This window comes from Neopsephotus bourkii, unplaced genomic scaffold (assembly GCF_033783945.1).
Source record: "Neopsephotus bourkii isolate Nb327-2 ecotype Australia unplaced genomic scaffold, CSIRO-AGI_Nbou_v1 NB_962, whole genome shotgun sequence".
NCBI lineage: Eukaryota > Metazoa > Chordata > Aves > Psittaciformes > Psittacidae > Neopsephotus > Neopsephotus bourkii.
In genome coordinates, this window is record NW_026901456.1 from 2522501 (window position 1) to 2545872 (window position 23372).

At 38.0% G+C, this 23372-nt stretch overlaps 1 protein-coding gene across 2 annotated transcripts in view; it reads right to left on the minus strand.

The window, feature by feature from the left end:
* The window catches only part of GRIK1 (glutamate ionotropic receptor kainate type subunit 1), a 171311-nt gene that overhangs the window by 24546 nt on the left and 123393 nt on the right, over nucleotides 1-23372 (minus strand). For both annotated transcript variants that reach the window (XM_061359011.1, XM_061359012.1), the window contains exons 8-12: nucleotides 11349-11456; nucleotides 7458-7571; nucleotides 6109-6312; nucleotides 5270-5493; nucleotides 1-100 (exon numbers count right to left, since the gene is read on the minus strand). The exon at nucleotides 1-100 is cut by the window's left edge and continues 19 nt beyond it. In XM_061359011.1, the coding sequence (XP_061214995.1) occupies nucleotides 1-100; nucleotides 5270-5493; nucleotides 6109-6312; nucleotides 7458-7571; nucleotides 11349-11456 (750 nt within the window). The remainder of the gene's footprint in view (nucleotides 101-5269; nucleotides 5494-6108; nucleotides 6313-7457; nucleotides 7572-11348; nucleotides 11457-23372) is intronic.

Below are 23372 nucleotides of genomic sequence, written 5' to 3' on the forward strand. Positions count from 1 at the left end.
AACTCCAAACCAGAAACTATTTAGTAAAGTAAAATTGTTTTCCACCACATCTGAGTCTGGGTTGCACGGGTGGGGGTTATACCATTCATATGGTGTAAACCTGTGGCAGTTAACAGAAACAATCTGTAAACATCAAATAGAGTACATACAGTGGCAGCAAACCTGCTGAACAACGCACAAAGTGAGGAGGCTAATGAAGGAAGCAAGGAAAAGAAAACCTCAGCTGAAAGGCTGTCTGCGGGATGTCCTGCAGCTGCCTTGTGCGAGCCGTGGAGCAGCGCTGCAACGCCAAGAGCTGTTTTCACAGTCCGAGATCTAGGAAAAGGTTACTCCCTTACTCCTCCCACTCTTGGCTTTAGAGTCCTCAAGGGTGAGGCTGCTGCAACACCCCACAGCTTCCCTGCCTGCACTGCTGACAGACAGACATTGACAGGAGCAGGGAGAAACTCGAAGCCATGCAGCTGCTCCTTGGAATAGAATTTAGAAAATAATGGAGGAGTAAAAGCCCTCTAAAAGCAACCATCATTTGCTGCCTGTAACTGACATGCTTGATGCTCAATGTGCTCTCCCTGCACGAGGCTGTCATGGCAGCGAAAGAGAAGATTGACAGTCATTTGAAGGTGTTTGGGAGCAACTGCAGTGCCTGTAAGCCATAGGGCCATGTTGTCAGTGTTTCTGAGAGAAAATTATGTGGAGGATTGCCTTAATGGAAGAACTCTGCTCTATTCCCCACATACTGTCCTGCAACTGCAAACCGTGCCCCTTCTGCTCCGCACAACACTTGGCAGAGCTACATTAAGGACCATTTCTCCCCAAGGTGCCTTGCCTGCTGTTGCTTCCCACTGTTGTGTGGCTTGCATTCTTTCTCATGAAGTTTATGAATATAGCTTTAATTGGCAATGCCAGGCCAATATATTTTAATTACTGCTTCAACAATATAATTAAGCATTGAATTTACGCACGGTTGCAAGCAGAGTGCCTTGCTTAGCTGAAGTAATGAACTCCGATAATAATGAACCCACTAATTGAAACAGTATGTAGCTAAGGATGTCATTAGCTGCACAATATTACCATTTCTAGTACAACAGTATTCAAATCGTAAAAAAGGACAGTTTTCAGGTGCAAGATACAACAGTTCTGCATACAATCATCAAGTTATATGCTTTAAATTTGTGCTAGAATAATGCAAGCAACTGTTGCATAGTAACAAAATTGTTCCCAACTAAGTTATGCACACACAGGGAGGGAAACACATCTTTAACAAGAGACCCAAAATTAAGACCTGTACGTTGCCTGAGCTGCCAACTGCCATAAAAGTGAAGAGGTCCCGTGATGAGCATTAACCCACAAGATCCCAGAGTGTTAACACAGGACAGTAAGAATATGTACAAATAACTCTGCCTGACCTAACTGGAAAGTCCAAGACTGGGATCTTACATTGTTTGAGACAGCCACCACATTCAGCAGGTTGGATGCACATGTCTCCATCACCAAAAGAGCAAAACATCCATTGCTAGAAATTGGCAGTGAAACTTTGGCAGAAAAACTATTTCTGCCAGACTGGAAAGATTTTTATAGCTCTGGGTATGTATTTTAATGTGCTACTAAGGTACATATTTATTTTTCTCTTTGAAACGAAAGCCAATTTTCTTCCTATGTTTCTACTGATTTGTTGAGCTCTGAGAAGATGCTGGCTTACCATTCATCTCTATTCCACTGCTCAGGCCTTCTGTTTTCCTGGCCATTTCTCCTCTTTTCAGCCTTCAGCAGCAGCTGTGCTGAGGCTTCTGATAGAGTTGAGATGCTCAAAGCCACCTAAGCACCTTTTTATATAGGCTCTGTGTGACATTATTCACCACTGGTGGTTACCTCAGCAACCTAGCTCTAGCATCATTGACATCAACAGCATAGCTGATGGCATTAGCAGTAAAGGGAAGTTTTGGCAAAAAATGCCTTGTTCATTCACTGCCAGTGTACTTAGTAAACAGAGCTTTGTCAGTCTGTAACCCTCCACAGTGATAAAAACTTCACTGCTTGAGTTTAAAAATTATTATAACAATGACAGAGCTACATAAGGCTCAAAGACAAATAAGAAATTATTCAGCTGCTGAAAAGTCTGAAGAACTAACAGGAAGATTATCCCAGTCTATGAAAATTATTCCTGAGTATTTGTTTTCCATGAACTGATGTCAAAATACTGTTAACTCTTTAAGTTACTGTGGCAGTGTTAGAAAGTGGACGCTTCTTGAGGTTCTCAATGCCAATATAACAATATTTGCTGAAATATTTGGCAAATGTTACAGTCATCTTGATATACTTAGAGCAGGTCTAGATGTGTACTGTAAGAATAGCTTAGCTTCTTAGAATAAATCAAAATTTATAAAGTGTAAAGTAAATTAAGGTGACATGTGGACACAGTTTTGTGTACTTCAGCTTATGTAGTTGCAACCTAATTAGGTGCTGCTTTTAGGCATCAGTTCAAAAAAGCATGTGTCAGAAAATAATTGAACATTCAGAAAATTATGTTAACTGTTTTGCTGAACTAGTGCATTCTTTTCCTCTTTTCCTAAAATAGGTGGATTATGAGAATGATATGCAAACTTGATATATTGAAGTTGTTACAAGTCACATTTTGTGCTATGTGTTATGAATGTGTGTGGTTCTAGACCTTTAATGACACATACGTTTTTTAGCTAATTTTAGCCACATTTGATAAATAGGCAAAGGCATTAGAGGTTATTATGCTCCTGCAAGTGTTGTGAAACATTGCAGTAGTAGCCCCACTAGGAGAGAAGCTGCAGGATGAGCTCAGAACTTGTTATGTTTCAGTTAATCCACGTGGGACAGATCACCTATAAATCCTTCAGCTGCACAGAAAGCAAACAGACAGACAAACTTCAACTGGCGATCACAATCCGCCATGAGACACAAATCTGTAGGGAAATCAGGCTTCATTAGTTACACTGGTCCTGGAATCACTGCTTTTTAGAAAGATTTCAAAAACAAAACAAAACACAGTTACACAGGGCAAACCTATAGATTTACCCAAAGGCTACACTGGGATTTGGAGCAGTATTTAACAGCCAAGAAAGAAAAGCAAACAGGTTTCACAGCTGATGACTTGTAAGCACTGTGCATTTCCCTTTGGTTTGCTCCTGGCCATGTGTCTATGTGTGTTCTGGAGCAGGCAGAGGACCCTGATGCTTATTATTCCTGCAAACTTGCTGCTGCTATTTTAAAAAAATAGAAGCACGGAGGGTAACTCATGCTTTGTTTTCCCTTCTGCCTGTCCTGAGGTGGAGGGGACTGAGGGATGTTTTTAGTCTTGGCACACAACTGCAGAAAAGTCAGTCTGTCACAGTCGAGCAGATTTAATATTAGTCATGAATGAGATCATGATTTGCTTACAGTAAGACTTATTATTTATGGTACAGCGAGCCACTGCAAGAGCTTGTGGGAAGTCATGACTAATTGTATACTGTTCCATAGCTGCAAGGGATGGATAAACTCTTTCTTTCACCTAGGGCCAACACTAATAACCCATGACCTCTCCTCTAATTCTCTCCTTCTTCTTCACATTTCCATCAATTTAAAGCAAAAAGCAAATTCCACAGATTTCTGTGCTTTGGTACCAGTATAGAAACATGGAAACAACCAAAGGATTCACACAGATCGTCCACCTGGAACAAGGGTTGTTCAGTGGACCACAGCGAAATGCATGACTGAGGCCAGTCGCTCTCAGCAGAACTGCCTGTGACTGAAGTGTTTGTAGGACTGTGTCTTTTGATTAAAATAAAACAAGTGAACTGGAGGAAAAGCAGTAAGAGCTTAATTTGACCTGGCTCACAGAAGTGAAAGTCAGGAAGAACACGTTATCAGAATTGATGATTCAGATTACAATTGTTTTATGACCTTTGAATTAGGTATATGTATATATACATTGGAATATATACATTAATGTAGACGTCTTAAAGATGAATGCCATCACTTGCAATAAAAACTGCAGCATTCCTGTTGCTATTACAGTGATGTGAATGTGTGGACTTCCAATGACACATCACTTTGGTTCTTCTATTCCATAATAGAAATGTTTTCTCAGGCTATCTTCCATATAGTTTATTAATACAGAATATATTCTTGTACATGCAAAACAATACGTAATAGAAGTGGGGATAGGGTTAATTAGGGATCCTCAGTAAAACAAACCAAAACATGAATCTCTGTGAGGCACTAATAAAAATGTGTTTTAAATCATAAAAATGGAAAAATGAAGGACAGAATGAGATTAAATAGAGTTGGAAATGAAATTCCAAGGCCACTAGCTGAAGAAAAGGACAATAAATAAGCCAGTTTGGAGTCCAGGTTTATTCAGGACTATAGAAAAATGTATGCCTCAAATGACCAATTTACTCTGACAAGTTTCTAAGTTCATTTTCTTTCACACTTGGTTTGCTCTTGTTCAAAGCTCTAGGGCAACTGACTCTGATTGTGGTCCATGGTCTCTAAGGCCATAAGTAGTTTATATCCAGTTTTTGAAACCATATCAGCCTAATGATAAGGCTTAAAACTACATTGAGTACATAGAGTACACTGCCGGCCCTCTGGAGCTGTGTTGTCCACTTGTTCAGAAACTTTGTGGCATACCTGCCACTGAGGACTTTATAAGCTTTAGATTCATTTGGAAAGGTGGTGTGTATGTGCTTATTTCGTTCTGGTTTTGAATAGGGACATCACTGGAGGCCTGCCATTGACAGACAGGGTGCACCTCAGGACAATGCTGGGAGAGAGTTTTGGCTATACTTCACCTTGCAAATTGTCCCCTCAGGTTCCCAGTCACATTATCTCATATTTTCAAGGGTAAATTAGCTGAGCTAATTGGCATCCTTCAGCAAAAATATATTCACATCCTCTTTCTTACCTTTTAACTGTGTGCACTGTTAGTGGAAAAGAGAAGTGCTTATATGTACGTAATACAAACTGCTTTTCAACATGTAGTCTGCTGAGGTGTTGCGTACTGACAAAGAGAAGCTGACACATTTCATCGGATATTTCTCTCCATTCAGCCCTTAAGGAAAGTAAAATCTCATCACATTGCAATATATAAAGGTGATAGCAGAAAGAATACCAAGAGACTTTCTAGAATGTTATGTTTTAGGATAGGATTAAGTCCCTTAGGATACTATTATATCTGTTTTGCAGAGCCCATGCATCACCTATGGAAGGTGAGGTACTTAATGTGGATACACCTAAAACTAAGTCTTTGGCTTACCTTGCAATGACAAAGAGGACACAACTGACTCCAAGGCAGGCTAGGAGAACATACATCCAAATATCAGGAGAAAGAGGGTTTAAAAAGGAGAAAACTCCAGGGTTTGTTCCATTGGGCTTCCGGTACAAGATACTGATTCCCAGCGTCATGAAGGGCTTGGAAAAATCAATTACTTTCTCTCTTACATAGGTAATAGTGAGAGGAGCAACGGCCAGATCAGCTTTCTGAAATCACAAATGGGAAAATACTCATTCTTTTTCATGTTCAGCAAATTCAATAATATTCCCCCATTCCCCCCCCCCCCCCCCAAGTATTAAAAACTAAACTAAACTTTACTATAAATCTGTATGACAAAATTTAACATTGCTAGGGTATTATTTTGTACATGATATTCTGTTTCCTCTTTTTGCAGGCAGAGGGACATTTGTGACTTTTGTGTGAGTAGGACAGGTATGACCAGGGACATGAAGCTTGGTCCTGTGCAACAGGGAAGACTGTGAGCAAGGACTGCCAGAGCATCTGGGTATGGACTATATCTACAGGTCAGAGGCAGCCACTGGGCAGAGGTGAGCTGGAAGCTCAGCCTTTGCAGCTCGAATTTGTAGCTGAAGGGTGGCAGGACCCACGCTAGTGCCCACTGCCCCACTGGAGATGGAGGTTCCCCCCACACACCTGCAAACTGTTGGTACAGATGTACTAATGTGACTTCCTACTCTGACAAGTGGCCATAAGGAAAGAGTAAAGGCTCTAAAACTAAAGCAAACATGTTTGGGCTGGGCTCACATAAAACACAACAGGTATTTCAAAAGAAGAATAAAGAGAGAAGGATTCAATCTTACATGATCTATGAGTTCTTTGACCATCCCATTCCACTCTCCTTTGTCATTCTGAGCTCCATATTTACCATCAGAAACTAGTTTGACCTCATAGATGAAGCCTAAAATATTTGACAGCTCTTTTAGTAAGTCCAGGCAATAACCCTCAAATCTGTCATTTCCATACAAGGGTTTGTCAGACTTCTTGTACATAACATAGGGATCTTCCTATAGAAAAAGAGAGTAGACATGCAGCAATAGAAGTTAGGTTTGTTTCAGATTATACCAGTTTCTCTAAATTATCCGAATATTTTATAAGTGGATTGAAATTAGATGAAAACCAGTAATTTACTGTGTCCATTAAAAGCTGTTTTAGGTGTGTTAACAAATTGACTGAATCAGTTAATGATAAGCATAAGGCCCCTAATTTTCAGCAGAACAGATGATTCATAGCTCCCAGGAGCTTTAATTAAAGCAGCTCCAAAATCAGACCTGAGATCTGTACATTGTCTCACCCTAAGGGACAGGAAGGGATATTGAAGGAGAGAGAAGCCCAAATAACAGAAAAATAACCATAAGAGGAACCTAAAATTTTATATTCTGTGAGAAATAGATCTTTATTGGAAAAAAAATGAGCACGTATTCACATGAGAGAATGGAGAATAGCATAGGTAGATTGCAAAGTACCTTGTTGCTTTTATTTTTAAAGCATTTTGGGTAGAAAATGTGGGCAAGCAGGTTTCTACAGTTTAATGTAGCAAAAGACCTCTGGCAATATAAAAGGAGCATAATGGGAGCCTTTAAGCTCTTCCCCTCCTCCTGAGGAATTAGGCAGAATAATTTACAAAATGGCATTACTGGCCAGGCAGACAGCACAAGGCAAAACAACTCGTGGATACATATTTTCCATCTATCATAGTAAGGACATAATCTGTCTATCTGCAGTTTGCTACTTTCTGTAAGTCTTCATCATTTCATTTTCAGTAAAAAGGAAGGATGTATAAGCACTGACAACAAAACTGTGTGTTAATGCTTCTGGGAAGAAAAGTATACAGGGTTCATCTCTGAAATATTGAAGTAAGCTATACAATTTTGGAAGCAGAGATTCCCAGGAGTCTTTCATTGGCAGTGGGATATTTTCGAATCAGTCTTGTGGTTAGATGAATGTGTATGTCGATTGTGACTCTAAATCAAAACAATTGCTTGAAAACAGATAGTTTAACAAAACATTGTTTAGTGCAGAGGAAAACAGCCACTGAGTGCAGGGCGGAGGTGGCAAAGGCAACCATGGAGAGCCCTGCAATCATCAGCAATACCTGAATCCTATGATATGGCTGTAGGTGATAATGGCACCGCTACACAGTGAGACTTACCAAAATGGTGGTGACAATAAGTGTCCGGTTAGCCAAGGAATCCGTGATGTTGGTCGATCGGTCCTTGTTGCTGTCTGTCATGTTAAGGCCACTGTATGAGTTCCAAACCCCAATCTGCATACAAGAGGGAGCATAAGTGGCTGCCTGGCTATGGCAAGCCAAAACATTTCCCTAAATGCTCACCGCCTAGGAAGAAAGCACTGGCTCTAGCCACCACAGAAAGAGATACCAGCAGTACAAAATGCTAGAGAAGGGAAACGGCTGTAGGTCCAAGTAAGGCAAAAACATCAAATGACTGCTTTAGAAAACACAGGGAACATACCACCCTTTCAAAAGCAGGTGGGAATAAATGAGCTGTAAGAATATAAGGCATGCCAATACAGTGCTGTATTAGCCAATTTGCTACAGAAGTGGAACATATTGGCTTTGTTTCATCCTAAAAAATGTCAAATCTTGATTTCTATGATTTTTTTTTTTTTGCTTAAATTTTGCAAATGGTAGAGTTGAAACACATGGCAAGACCTCTCCCTTCCAACCAACAGATTAAAAGCTTGAGTAAGTACGTCAAAGCAGACTGATGGATGCACTGGCCTTTTGCTTCCATTGTGCCTTCAGCAGGTTTAGCAAAGATTATTCTGTCATTTCTGCTACTATATATGCCAGAGCTACAAAGGTGATACCATTGCACACACTGACCAATATTTGTTCAGTAAATATAAAAGGCCAAAGGCAAATTCCTTTCTAGCCTTAGAAGTAGTGAAGAATTCCATTATTTAATGCTCAATCCAAAGCCTCAAGGGAAAGATCTCCATGATTTCAGTGGATTTGGATATACAACTCCTCAGGGCAGAAATTATAACCATGTTCATTTGTTCAGGTAAATATTTACTTAACATAAGCACAGTCTGAAAGCATATTCAGGTTTTTTTTTGCATTTGGTGCATTTGGATTTACATATACAGCATGGCTGAGGGCTGACATGAGAAAACTCCAGGCAAGGAGCTGGCTCAGGAAATTTGGCTGGATTGGACATTTGTGGAGGGCACCAGAAGGATGGCTTGGGGGACTGACACTGCCTATCCACAGAGCACTTCACCACACAGCTCTGCCAGCATGTTTCAGCTCTACCCAGGAGTGATCTGCTTTCAGATCCTCCCTGCTGGGATCGTCACCAAAGCTGCCAAGTAAGTCTGAGACAAAACCCACTTATTCTCTGTACTGGAGGTCTATCTGCTGTCAGATGCTCAGTTATTTCAGACACAGGCTGGACTCTTTTTCTTTGGTTGTTAGCTGAGCCAGAGATGGCACTGCCTTTGTACCAAGCCCAGCAGATTAGTATGTGCATGCTGACTGTGGATGTGGAGTAATAACAGTATCATTTCAAACAAACTTTGGGTTTGTGTCCTTGGATGCCATTGCTTTCTTCTTTCACATTTTTTTTTGTCATGCCATTTCTAAAAATTATTTTTTCAAGCATTTATCAGTCATTCCCTTTGTTTCCAAAACTAGATCATGTTGGGAAACTGATCTAGAAAGTACACTGGATGTTGGGTATTATGATAGCGAGTGCCAAGAATATAGCAGACAACCAGTGTCCTTGAATTTGCACCAGGTTGGCTGAGTTAATCAAAAGCCATTCTGCTCGTTGTTACTGACTTGATATGCTTTCATTGGCTGGCAGCAGGGAAGAGGAGAACAACCATGAAGAACACGGAGCAACACAGTCACAGTGCATACAAAATACACCAGGGTACCACTCTAGGTCTGGGTAAAAGAATGACATTGCAGGTCAACCTTGATTAGAGTGATGGAGAAGGTTGGAGGGGCACTGGAAGAATGAGGTCAAGGTAGTACATTGCTATGGTGAATCCAGGGAAGTTATTGCAGTTTAGTGACAAGTTTGAGAGGTGTCATATGCCCTTCTCAGCAGGCCTGTGCTTTGAACCAATTGTAATTTGGTTTAAATCAATTCAGCGTAACGCAAAATGCCAAGAGTCAAAAGTGAGATTGGTCCAACAGCGTTTTGCATGTCAGGTAGGATGATCTATTCACCAGTAATGAGGGAAATGGTGGCCTTAGCCTTATTCACTGAATATTAAAACAAAGTTAAGTATGTGCTTTATAAGAACACACAAAGAGTACTATCGGTTGTTTTACACTGGTCTACTCTGTAGCATTAAAATCCCTCCCAAAACACCACCAAACTAAAATATTTTTTAACTGTGTATATAGGAGGGGTGGGAAATCATGAGATCTGTGTGAAATATGTACAAAATATAATTCTAAGCATTATAATTTTTATCTTGTGACTGCAGAACACTTTAAGCATGATTAATATGGTTGTTATCTTCTTACAGAATGGTAATTGTGGGTTGTAGTTCCAGTGGGGAGCAGCACATGGAGCTTGTCTCTGACTCCCACTTTGGTGCCTTTTCCACTAGGCAGAGGAACTTCACATTAAAAAAGGGATGAGATTCCTGGGGTAATTTAGATCTTTTATAAACAGGCTTAGTTCCAATTTCCATATGTTAGTGAATGACAGCACCCACTTAATCATCTGTATTATTTTCTGTAAGAAGCTAATAACACACTTGTCAAAATTTTGAGTCAACAATGCTTGAACATTGCCTGCATAGTGCATATTTTGTGGGAGGCAAAAAACCTCCCAGTCCTGCATGTTAAAACAGTCCTTGCTGCTGATGCTAATACCCATTCAAAATCATGTAAATTTACCATTCATGGTAAATTTTAGGTGAATTGGGAAGGGTAACAACTGAGAAAAGAGCTGCTTTTGCTGTAACGAGGAGCCTCCAGTCAGAGGGGAAAAATCACAGCTCCCCAAAAATAAAATAATAATTACAAAAATATTTTGGTGACAAAAGCTGAATGCTATCGAAGTCTTACTATTTGGAATTACAGTGTCTCAAGTTGGGGTGAAACTTATTCTACCAGAAAAATTCATACTCTCTGGTAGACTATTGTCTCTAAACTGCAATATAAGTCACTTTCAAAACCCAAAGGATGAGTCTTGAGACCCAGCCCAAAGGTTTTTTGCACCACCTGTCTGTGTACAAACCTTCTTCCACACTTTATATAAATGATTAGAAACCTCGCCAGCAGCCTTTGTACAGAGAAAAATAAACAGAGTGCTTCATTAAAAATGAAAAGAGAATCAGTCTGGAGAGCTGTGTGGGAGTAATTACATTTAAAGCCTCAATTAACCCATCAGCAATTATCATTCAGAGTCAAGGCAGTGTACACAGAGCAAGGGACAATGCTGTCTCCAGCTGACATGAGCTGGTGGCAATACCTGTGTTAGGGACTTTTAGACACTCAGAGCAGCCACCCCGTAAGTGGCGGTGGAAGGAGCTTGGTACTGCCCATTGAGAGCCCATATTTGCTGGCTGAGTGAGAGCCGGGGCAAGAGAAATAGAATTAATCTAATCTGAAAAATATGCTGGATTTTTAACATCTCAATTCTTGCTGAGGTTATCTATTCAATCACCTTCTTTCCTCTCTCCCTCATGTCACATTTAATAAAAGCAATACATGTAAGATCATAGCGTCATAGATAAGATTAGGGTTTACCTCTCTATACGAGTTTACCACACTAAGTTGCAGTGGTGAGGACTGAATGTAATGCCCACTTAAAATAATTATTTTCATTCATATAATTATTGCCAGTCCCAAATTCCTATCCCACACCTCAAAATATAAGGTATACATTGTAAAATAATAAATCAATCTTAGTTGCTCTGTTTTCACTTTGACTTAACCTTGGAAAAAGTGGTTTTTACCCCAAGCACAGAAATCTTAAGCAGAGGAGAATGAATTTTCCTATGCCCCTGTCAAATTAGCTTTTTGTCATTGTTTTACAAAAGATCTAGTTACCTTTTCTGTTCCTTCCTCCTTGAGGCTAATAATGTCCAAATCAAAATCCTTCCGTAAGCCATCCGTTTTGTTGAAGGTTATGCGCCCTGTCAGGCCGTCCCACCGTGCCTGTGTGAACACAAAATCACTCTTCCCTGTAACAATTAGTAGCAACAATGAAGTCATGACAAAATTGCATTTTAAATTAACTGTATTATGGGATAACTTCCAAATATTTTTTTAAACATATGTGGCTTTGCTCCTTTGATAAAATCACTTTCCTTAACTTTTTTACTTTAGTTTCCCCTCAGTATGCTTTGCATTTTACAATCAGACACAACTTTGTGACACTTTATATACATTGACTTACATATGTCTAGTACTGTATAAAAAAGATATACTGAAAAGAGAGAAAGACAGAATAAAGTGTGTCCTATACCTGCCCAAAGACAGGACAGTTTTGCACTTCATAAAAATTCACTAAGAAATTAAAAAATGAGTCTGCTTTGTCCAAGCTTCGGGTCTGATCCTTGGAGTACAACAGCCTAAATTCACCAGCTTGGCTGGAGTGACCCTTTTTACCCAGGCCAAGACCTTTTAAGCTCTTCACGATGAATGGGTAACAGATGTCAATCAGTGCTGAATGGGAGTCCCCAGAAGATCCTTAATGAAGGAAGGTATCTAACCATTCCAAATTACCAAAGCTTTCACAAAGCTTCGGTTGTGCATTTCTTAGTCTCATGTGATAGATACTGCCCCTGCTACTCAGCATCCAGAAATCCAGATTTTTCCAGGAAGAGATAAATGAAGAAGGGCTTTTGTCATTCTGGCTTGATTTCTTGGACAGGTTGTGGTTGAACATCCCCCACCAGCATTGGACTCCTAATGTCCTCGACCTTGCTGAATTGTTTCATTGAACCCTATTCAGTTTGCATCCCCAAGGAAGAAGACACAGATAAGCAAACAAGGTGTATCATTCCTAACAAAAGCACTACCACTGCCTGTGCTCACAGGCGTTGATGGCAGGATGATGATGGCTATAAAAGCAGGCTTTCAGGAAAAAATCACGCAATCACAGAGACCTAAATAACAACTTTGTAGTGTAAGGTACATGTAAATCTTACATATATGTAAGTAAATACAGCATATGAGTTGCATATGATCAGTTTTGGTCCAGGCAGCATTTCATTGTTCTATCATCATTAAGTGAAATCACATTTTCCTGGATTTATTCATTAGCATAAGAAGTAAGTTAAAGTGATGGACTTTGTACATCAGTCTGTATAGCAATGATGATTCCCTGTGCTGGGGAAAGCTTCTTCAGTGCAGCAGGATCAATGTCCATAACTTTCTCCCAGCATACTCACTTTCTTTTAAAAGAGATCTGTCTCTCATATACACCCCATTTTGTCCCCCAAACTGAAGCTTATCTATGAAAAGTATTTGATGGATTTCAAACTGCAGACAAAATACAAGAAAAGTTGATGATAAATAATGGCATATTTTTTTCATGTGCATCAGCATATAATTTTTTAATTACAAGCTTTTCTACTGTGCATTGTTATTTGCTTCATTTAATTTGCTGTAGACAGATGACATAAGGAAAGCTGCATTAAAAATCAGCAAATTTACAGAATGGTGTTTCCTGTTAAATCTAAATTCTAAGCTCTGAATCTGCAGGATTAAATTGTAGATGCTGGGGTGTTATCACTTTGTATCTCAGAAAAATTTGCTGCATCTATAATTTTGTGGAAATACAGCAGGACCTTGAAGCATGCTTAAATAAAATAGGAATGGAAAAGCACAAATACATCAAATTTACTATGAGACTTTCCATCTTAACAATGCAGGGACATATGGAAATCTCAGCTGTAAACAGTGAAACACTTGTAAGTTTGTATGCTGATATAATTAAGATAGCGGGACACACACACACACATACAAATGCATTTCATTATAGGATATCTATTTCCTAGTCTGTCTCTTTATTAATCTGACATGACCCCCATCTCTTATTCATAAAGATGGAACATTTTTTAAAATATGATCTTTAGAGATCAATTTCTCCTCAGAGAGTAATTTGATTCTGTGAAATGCTCACATTTATTGATTTCATATCAGATGCTCAGTTTCTCTGCTAACATGATACGATCTTGAATAAAGGAACCAATATGTTATTTTTGATATTATATCAGGAGCCTTCATCTCCATTCTTGTACATATGTACATGTACATATACATCTTGTACATGTACATATGTATATGTGAATGTACATGTACAAGATGCACATGGTGAAGTGCTAGCTCACTTTTGAAAATAGGCATTGGTGCTTCTACTCCCATACTAAAAAAAAGGGAAGGAAAAGATGTTACAAGCTCCATAGTGTATGCTTACATTTCAAGGTAGCAGAGAAGTGCATATAGCCTTTGTTTAACTTAAGCCCCATTTAGACCATTAAATAGTGGTCCAAATGTGACTTAAATTATAAGCAGAAGTCAGGCAGTATACCTCAGAAAAGATAAGTGTTGATGGGATTTTTCAGACCCCAATTGTGAGGTACACACTTCAAACACCACTTGGATTCTAAATTTAATTTCTGATTTTTTTTTTAATTCATTCTAAATAAAAATAAAACATTTGGGATTGAGTCCAGGGAACATAATTTTGTTTCTGACCTCAAGACAATTGTGGTGCCTCTGTGTGCAGCACTTCCAGACAGACAGGGGATGTTTCTTTCCTGATCAGAAACAAAAGTTTTCCTTAAAAACAAACAGAGCAATGGGCTAGCAACCTTCCATTCATCCCAGACCTCCTGAAGTCTATGGTAAACTTCCAAGCTCTCACTTTGAGTTCTAAAGCACAATTACCTGCTGCATGCAGTCAATGAAATGTATCATTGCTCCAAAATCACAGCTGCATAGCACCACTTCTAGATGCTTGTCAGGTAAATCAAGGATGTGAGTGCCTATTAGGCACCGTGCTCAGGCAAACAGAATAGGCAGCAGCTGCACAGTTCTCAAATGCAATTAATAAACAGAAATGAAGCAGAACTTTCTGAATAGTCAGAAACCACATGACTGCTTAACACAGCAATGAGATTTCATGCTTTTATACACAAGATTTATAGCAATTTTAATGTTTCTAGTGACACTCATGTTAAATGTTACAGGATATAATAAAAGTTGAATAAGAACCTAACAATGTAATTCATCAAAAGAAATAGCTTCTTTGCACTCTGCCCTGCTTTAATATTAAAGGAACTAAAAGCACAATTTGAAGGTCTTAGGGAGATAAAGTATTTTCAATTTTGTTTGTATAATTTCGAGTAGAGCTTGCAGCTTAATTAAAAAATGTGAATTTCCATGGCTTCTGTTTGTAATGCCTTAGATCTTATTTATGGAAGGTTTCAGGCTGCCTCTGACAACAGAACTGAGATAAATGCTGTTGTTTGGGATTCTGGTTTGCAGCAGTATGGCAACGCAGTGTTTGAGTTTCAAAATAAGGCCTCAAATTCTTCGATCTGTGTTTTATCAGAAAATTATTATTCTTATTTCTAAGATGTAAACATTTGATGACTTTCTTCTGTTTATAAAACAAGATGGAGAATTAACACAATGTGTTGGTTTCAACTGGTAGTTGAGAAGCAAACCATACAGGAGCAGTAGGTATTCATGCTCTTTCTTACTAAGATTGAACAGATTTCAGATAATTCTTCAGTCATCTCTGAAGGCTATCAGGTACCTGATATGGCAAAAAATGAAAAAAAAAAAACCATCCAAAGCAATCTAATTAAAACTGTGACATTTTTTACTACTTCAAAAAATGAAGATTCTGTATAAACTGCAATCTGAAATCTGGTGTTTAGTATTCAAATTACAATATTGATGTCTATATCAATGGACAATTATAACAACTGGAAAATAAAGCTAACTCAGCTTCCAAAGGCAAACACTCCAGAAGCTTGCTATCAATTCACATCACCATCATATGGTCTTTATATCAATTTCCACTTCCTCATCTTGAATCAATTACTATAGCAGCCTTAATTTCAGCCAAAGCCAATCAACAGTTCAATCACAGAATTAATTAGTTCAGCTGCTACCAGACTCACTAAGGTAAAACCACAGGTACATTTAATATTCTGTTCCTTTTGTCTCTACTGGACCTCACTTATATTTCCAGATTTGTATTAGCAACGTACAACTAGGTCAAGAACTCATAATGCACAGTGTATTTAATGCATTGACTAAGTATTCAGCTTTACAATACAGCCTTAATAAGATATTACCAATTTTGTAGATACTGTATTGCACTATTGCACATAAAAGTGTCAATCTTTTACACACAAATTGATTTGGGTTTTATTATGTATTTATTTTTTCTTACTCAATATAAGCTTATCCATATATTCTAGTTCACCATTTCTTTGCCTATGGCATATTTTCTCCCTTTGAGTCATGTTGCAGTGATAGATACTGCACAGCTGTGTTTGAGATTAGAAAGCTTTAAATTTTTCAAGGTCTTTTTAAAAATGTTCAAAGTGCCCTGGCAAGACAAGAATGCAAAAGCATAATCTTATTTTAACTTCTTAAACTATTACGTTTAATAATGTTTCATAATTTATAGACATTTCCACTCCTCTATTGATATTCCACTTATTTCAATAAACTGTGAAATAAGTTTTTCTGAACCTGTTCTTTAGTCCTCTACTTGTATCGAGTATATCAGGTGACCTCTTTAGAATTTCAAATTCAAGTTTTAACCTTTTCTTGTTCTCACTGTTCAAAAACTAAGACACACCACTTTAAATGTATATCCAGACTCAACATTAGAAGAAAACAAATATGCACCAGCAAATGCAAATAAAACTGTGACTATATCGCTTACAAAATATGTGTACATATTGAATATGCTTTAAGTGGTGTAAGGAGAAACTGTCCTAACTCTTAACAAATATTAAAGTCTATAGAGCTGATAAAACTTCTCATTGAAGAGCCAAGATGTAATTTTAGCACAGTATTGTGACAGCAAATGAACTGTTCTGTGGTTCAGTTCCAAAACCCTGCACAAAACCACATTCAAGAATGACTTTGTGCAGAATATTCAGACACTTTGCATCTGCTACTGAAGCCTGAATGCTTGTTTAATATGAAAGTATCATAAATTGATGATAAACAACATCTTATGTGAAGAGTATTCTTGGGTATAAGTGTAATGCTAAAAAAGCCTTACAAATGCATCTGGGCACACAAAACCACCCTACTGTGATTGACTTGCGAAATTCCCAAATTAGACAATGGGCCATATTTAGATGATTATTTTGTAAAGCAGTCACTGTATTTTTTATTTCTCTCTCTTTTTGGTTTTGGTGGTGTTTTTTTTTTTTCTTTCTCTTGCTGTTTATGTGTGACATGAACACTTTCAAACTTTATCCTAAGGGCATGCAGTCAGCAAAGTTTTTCTACAGCTTTAATGGGAGCCTGAAACAGAAAACAGCTGGATTCTTCAGTATGAGAGGAGTACTTTTAGAAGCTAGAGTGAAATCTAATTGAAGATAAGAATATTTTCCTGTCTACCTGGTTTGTCAATAGCGTTATCTTGACCTATGGTAGGTTGCTTTCCCAAGCATGTTAAAGGTAACTCCCAAAGGCAAGTAACTGGACTGATTTTTTTGTTTTCTCTTGTTTATGATGGATATATAAGAAAAGTGTATTTGTATTTTCAAATTTTGGCATTATAATCTGTTTGTTTTATCAGAAGTTACTAGGCAAAACTGAACATTATTGATTTAAAATACATTTCTAATTATCCAGCATTGTGAAGCAAAATATATAAATTTATACCACCACCATGCTGTTCTTTTTCTTTTCTTTCCTCTTCTTTTTTTTTTTTTTGATTATGAATGAAACAATAGAAAAGAATGATTGTCAATCTTTTGACCTGGAATTCAGAAAGATTAGTATTCAACTCCCCAAATTATGTTTGCTCACTCACCATTGCACAGTGACAGAGACATGCTAATATCATAGTCTTTTTGCATATATATCCTCTAAAAGAGGATATCCTCTATATATATCCTCTAAAAAGAATGCATTATATGTTTGGACTGAGATTAGGAAAATGATTCTGCTTCTGTGATGGTCTACCAAAAGAGCAATTTGAAACTAAACCAGTCTTGTCCTGAAGAGGTACTTTACATCATAATTCCTTTAAGCCAGCATCTCACTAGAACATTTTACTTCAGGTAAACAGTAGCAAACTAGAGTGAATACAGCAAAGTGACTTCTACACGCACTACGGTCTCCATACCACTTCAAGTAAAGCGTTCCTTAGCTTCTAAGAAAAGGTGGCAGATGTATATATATGGGGCTCTCAAACAGCATATCAGAGTGCAGACCTGTTCAGTCAGCATTACCTGCTTATAATAAAGCCGAATATCTACTTTAGTTTTGAACTGGTAATCCAAAAAAATTTCTAACAAGGGCTGTGCTGCTAGCTGACATCCAAATGCAAAGATGGGTGATGATGTCTCCTCCATTTTATCTTAGATTTGTTAACAGAACTCTGATGGTTACAGGATTATTGACAATGATTAACATACATACACAGAGGAGATCAGTTGCTTTGCTTGATGGCAAGGGACAAGATAGGGAATGAGCTCTTTTTCTCTTTTTTTTTTTTTCCCTCCAAACTTGAGCTTCTTGATTAGAAAATCAGATATCTGAAAAATTTATAAAGCATAGGCATATGTAAACCTGCTCTGGCCACATTTTCAGAATATAACTGATCACTTTTCCACACCAAAATCTTCCAACACCATAAATAACAATCCCAGTATATACTAACCAAAATGTCAATGGTCAAGGAAGTTTAATTTTCATTTGGTTTTCTTTCCTTTTGAAAGAGCAAGCTCCTGCTTTACTAGAATTGCAGAGACATTTGATAGATTTAAGCTTCTAGTAACAGTGAAAAATATAATGTGGTATGAGCCACACATCAACTTATCAGCTCTTACAGTTAATCCTCTTATTAAAAGAGATCCTTGAGGATTATGGGATATAGTAAGTTAGTGTATGACTTTTCCATTATCCTGGTCCAAATCTAGCATAACACATGTAATAAAAAGAATTTTAGCATTCATCTTTACAGGGTTTAATCTTCCCCACTTAAAAACATGATGCTTCATCATCTCTTTGTTCAGAAGAGGTCCAGGACTCAAAAAGTCCTGGGCTTTTACTAAGCAGTGCTGGAATGGAAAAGACAAGGTATGGGGGAGGCTTGTTCTTAGGAAGGGATTTGGGCAGTTATTAGACTGAGCCCACCTCTGCCTTGAAACAGGAGAGGGAAATGGATAAATAGAGTAGCGTGATTTCTTAGGAAAGTCACAGGCTGTTTACAGAGTCAGTCAAGAGCATTCATTTACACGGCACTGGTTGAGCTTAATGACGTTCAGGAGTAGTCATATGAAAGAGTTTTGATGCAACAAATTTGACAAATGAATTTCAAATATTTGAGGATGACAGCCTAGATGGATTAATTGCATAGCATATGTTTGAAAAGCCTTTAAATTCCTTTAAAGCTTACACATACCAGATTGCTTTATATCAATATCACAAATGAGTAAGTGGGTATGAAGAACTGGAAGAGGTCAAACTTTTGTCAGGTATTCTTCCCAGTAACAATAGAGTCTTCTTACCATGCACAAACATGACTGTCACTGAAATGCGTGGATGGGATTAGAGTTGACTATGAACTTGGAAAACATAATGCTACACTACTGTGTTAATGGAAATAGGGATCCCAATTGTAACAGATACTGGTTGCATAGGTGAGACAGTAAGAAATCCTGTTCCACACAGCTAACAGGCTAAATACACAGACTAGGCAAAAGCTGCCATTTGTCTTTTACACAGGAGCAAGTCCAGCTACAAGAATCCTTCATCTAGATTTGAGGTCCATTGCTTTTGGTTTAGAGTGATATTGTATCTACAAGCATGGATAGCGAACAGTCTGATCATGGGAACACAGTGGAAGTGCCTAGCAATCAATGACTGGTTTGGCCTTAACAGTTGACCATGACACAGGTTTTGGAGCTGACCTGAAATGATTTCTCATGGTTGCACAGAATGTGTGGCAGAGCCAGGAGCCAAAGCCCTGGCAAATTCTGGCCCATCATCTTGGGTGGGAAGCATTCTCCTCAACTGAGCTGTTGGGGAGCTGTCCTGCTACAGTCACACCAACCCCTTGCACAACAAGGATGACAAGAAGCTTGGGGGAGCTTCCTGCAGTGCAAAGCACTGTGTCATATCTACCTGAGATAATGGGACCTAAGCACTGGCAAACCTGTGAAGAAGTGAGTAGGAGGTTGCGTGGTTGAGGAACAGATTGTTTCAGTGACAGTACACTGCTCCAAAAACTAAATGACTTGCATATAACAGTTATCCTGTAAACTCTCAGCCTGCACATAGTGAATGGCTCAATGGTAATACGACTCTGATTCCTGGAGCTTTTCCAGTACAAATAAGCATCATTCAGTTTAGGCCATCCACTAACACTTAAATCGAAATATTAGTGTGAAGTAAATGACGAACATTTTTAGTAAGCCAGGACATATAAAATATTTTCTGAAAAAGTTCTGTGTAGCAAATATCAAAATAGCCTCCATATATTCAGATAAAATCACTTTATAGTAATTCTTGCTCATTTTTTATAAACAAATCTACTTTCCAGGTAATACTTCAGAAAGTAAAAACAGAATGGAAAAAATGATATCATTTTCTTGACAGATTTCTTGGTTTTATTTTAGATATCACAGTATCAGAACCTTGCAAATAATTTTTTATCAAGTCATTATATATTTATTCTTAGCATGTAAGTTCTACGATCATTATTTTGCAATCTATGTATACAGCATTCCATAAATTAAGTGATTTTTCCACTTGAAATTTGATTTCAGAATAGGAATCCCTACTGATATTAACCTCAGCCATACATTATCATCTCAGAAAGCTGACCTTTATTCCTAATAAAACATGATGGGATGCAAGAGTTTTCAGTTCAAAGTAACAGAGAGTAATAGGCTAATAGCAAAAAAGAATCCGTTACTTCATGGCCAAGAGATAAGTTTTTAAAAAGTAAAACAAAGAAAAATGTTTGGTTAATGAGAATGGAGCAAGTCCTAATATCAATTTATCCATTGACAAAATTGCTACCAAAGTAAGTAACTGTGTTTCTTTGAATTACGTAAATACTGCAGCATCAGAGCCAGCCCAGAGAAAACTGGATTATATATAAATGCTGTAATTAACACTAAAACACATTGGCAAAGATGGAGCAGAATAGATACTATTTTTTGTTTTGGAGCTGAAATATTGTCCTATTTCCCCAGTCACATCCATAGAGATTTTCACAGAAAGAGCAGTTGACTGACACGCAGATCTTTCCTCGGGCAGCAGGGGAGATGGTGAGTTCTTGGGGTCTTCTGACATACAGCCCTGGACCACTCACTTCTTTTTTTTTTCATTCTACTCTGTAGACTTTTAGTCCAATGAGAATACTTTTACATGTTGACTTTGGCAGTAATAAAAGCCCATGAAACAAAAGAAATGTTCTGTTCTCTTACAAGATGTTTTGCCCTCCTTTGTCTGGAGATGCTGCCAATCTTAACCAAAAAAGCCCGCTGGTGAATATCACCCCAGATGGATTGCTTTCCCTTCTGTCTTAAATTAAACTTGTACTTTTCCTGTAATGAAAAATCTTAAGTTCCCTTTTTTTCCAATGATGTTCTATGTTTGTTTTAGATTTAGTTATAATCAAGAATCACCTGAAAATTACATCCTGTGATTTGACACCAGCTAATTAAGACTTTATGCATTCCTGTACCTTGATCAAAATGTCAGTCAAATTTGGACAAAATTAAACTGGATGTGGTCATGCTACTATCAACTCATTAGCTCTGTCTTCTGTTCCCTGCACCAGAGCTTCCCAGGAAATCTAGCAGTCCTAAGGATGGTTGCTTGCTTCCTCTGTGCCAAGAACAAAACAAACTGGCCTGTACTGGTAGATCAGAATTAGAGAGTAGGAATTTGCCATCCATCTAAAGTGCTGCATGTATGTCAAACAGTTCAGAGATTTAAAGCATATAAATCTTCAAAGACTTATGTGCTGAAAAAAAACCTATTTATATCCGAGAGCTGCAAAACAACACAAAAAATGTGAGAAAACAGTGAAATCTGCTACTTTCTTACTGTAGATCAACCAGGTCTTGAATAAGCTTGTATATAGCAGATACCTGAGAAAAGACAGGAGTTTCCAAATCATGTGTACACTCTCAGCACAGGTCAGATATACGTACTGCTGGTTTTGGGCTAGCAAGTGACTAACACACTGAATCACCTTCACACAGAAGAGTTATTACAAATAAGTTCAGCTAGATTCTTGAAAGATATACAGTCATAGTAGTCCCTGTATGGCCAAGCCCACAAATCTTGTTGTTTTCTATGGTTATTAGTCTACGTGAAGAAGTGGTTCAGCTCAGAGAATTGTCAAGACTTTTCCTGTACTGCAGATCTTCCTGGCTCATTTTGTGGTGACTGGAAATTACAATGCCCCAGTGTTTTTCCCAGTCTTCCTAATTACACTGATGAAGAGGCATCTTTCTTTACAGAGCAAAGATATTATTTGTTTAAATGCCTTGAGTTTGGAAGAAAAGATTCCAGGAATTATGTTTTGTATAGAGGACAAGGTGTCGGTGGTTTTTCTTCTCTTTCCTTTTTCTAAAGAAGAAACATGATATAAAATCTTTTATAACCAATGTAACCAGAATACAGAGTACCACACTCTGAATTATCATAATGGTTTCAAAAAGCAGGCAAAACAACAACCTAAGATAATGGGGATGTCTTTGTTGCATAATTTCATTTCCTGATGCTGAGTCAATCACTGTCCTCTTGTACAGGGGCAGACTGGATATTTGTGGGTTTTTTTACTTTACTTTTGAAGCAGTGTCATCCACAGGCCAGAGTCACACAGTGCTGGATGCTTTAAAAACTGTAGAATTGGTTCAACATTTGCAGCATTCTTCCTTGTATATAAATAAGCTAGATTAAGGTCTCATTTTAAATCTTTAACAATGAAAAATTATGTGAGAATTTAAGCAGGCTTCTTCAGTGACTTGATTTTTCTAATCCTTGTCTTTGTTACAGGCTGGAGACATTCTATGAGGCAATCACTTACTACTTGTGGAAATGAGAATCAGCAGAGAGCTAAAAAACTCTTTATAAGTTCTAAGGAGTTTCTTGAGCTTGATGGCATTTGAATGACATTGGCTTTCCAGTCTAATTGGAACATCTTCACTTAGAAGAATTATTACAGATAAGTTGAGACAGAGGCTTTAAAGTTTGACAGGCATGGTAGTGCTTGAATGATCAGTCCACTTATCTTGTTGCTTCCTGTGATTATTGCATGAGCCTACACAAAGAATTGGTTTAGTTCAGAAGGTTCATGAGAGCTTTTAATGTCACTAAGAGAGGAAGGCTGTATTGAATCACGCAAAGCAGATCCTAGATGGATTGCTCTCACTCCTGGTCTCTACAGACTAGACAGGCTTGAAATGTATCTTGTCAAAAACACAGCATAAACTGAAATGCAGATGAAACTGCTTTAGTTTTTTTTAATCTTTGAGATTTGTGCATGTGATCCTGTTTGAGGAGATTTAAGAAAATCACTCAAGATAAAGTCTGCATCTCTATTTCCTGAAATACTTCTCTACGCAGTCATTCTTTGTTATGGGATTTGAGTAAGGACAGCTCACATGGGTTTAGATGATAACAGAATGACAGACAATCACTATTTTGGGGCTTATCTCATGCTTTAAAGTGGACACAACCAGGAAATTTTATCATTCAATTGTAAACACCTGTTTCATGCTTACACACATTTTTCCTTTCAGGAAAGGTGGAATCATCCTTTCTCTGCCTATTCCCTCTCTGAAGAGAGGCAATGACATCCTTTTTCTTTCTGGGCATGGGCAAAATGCTTCCAAA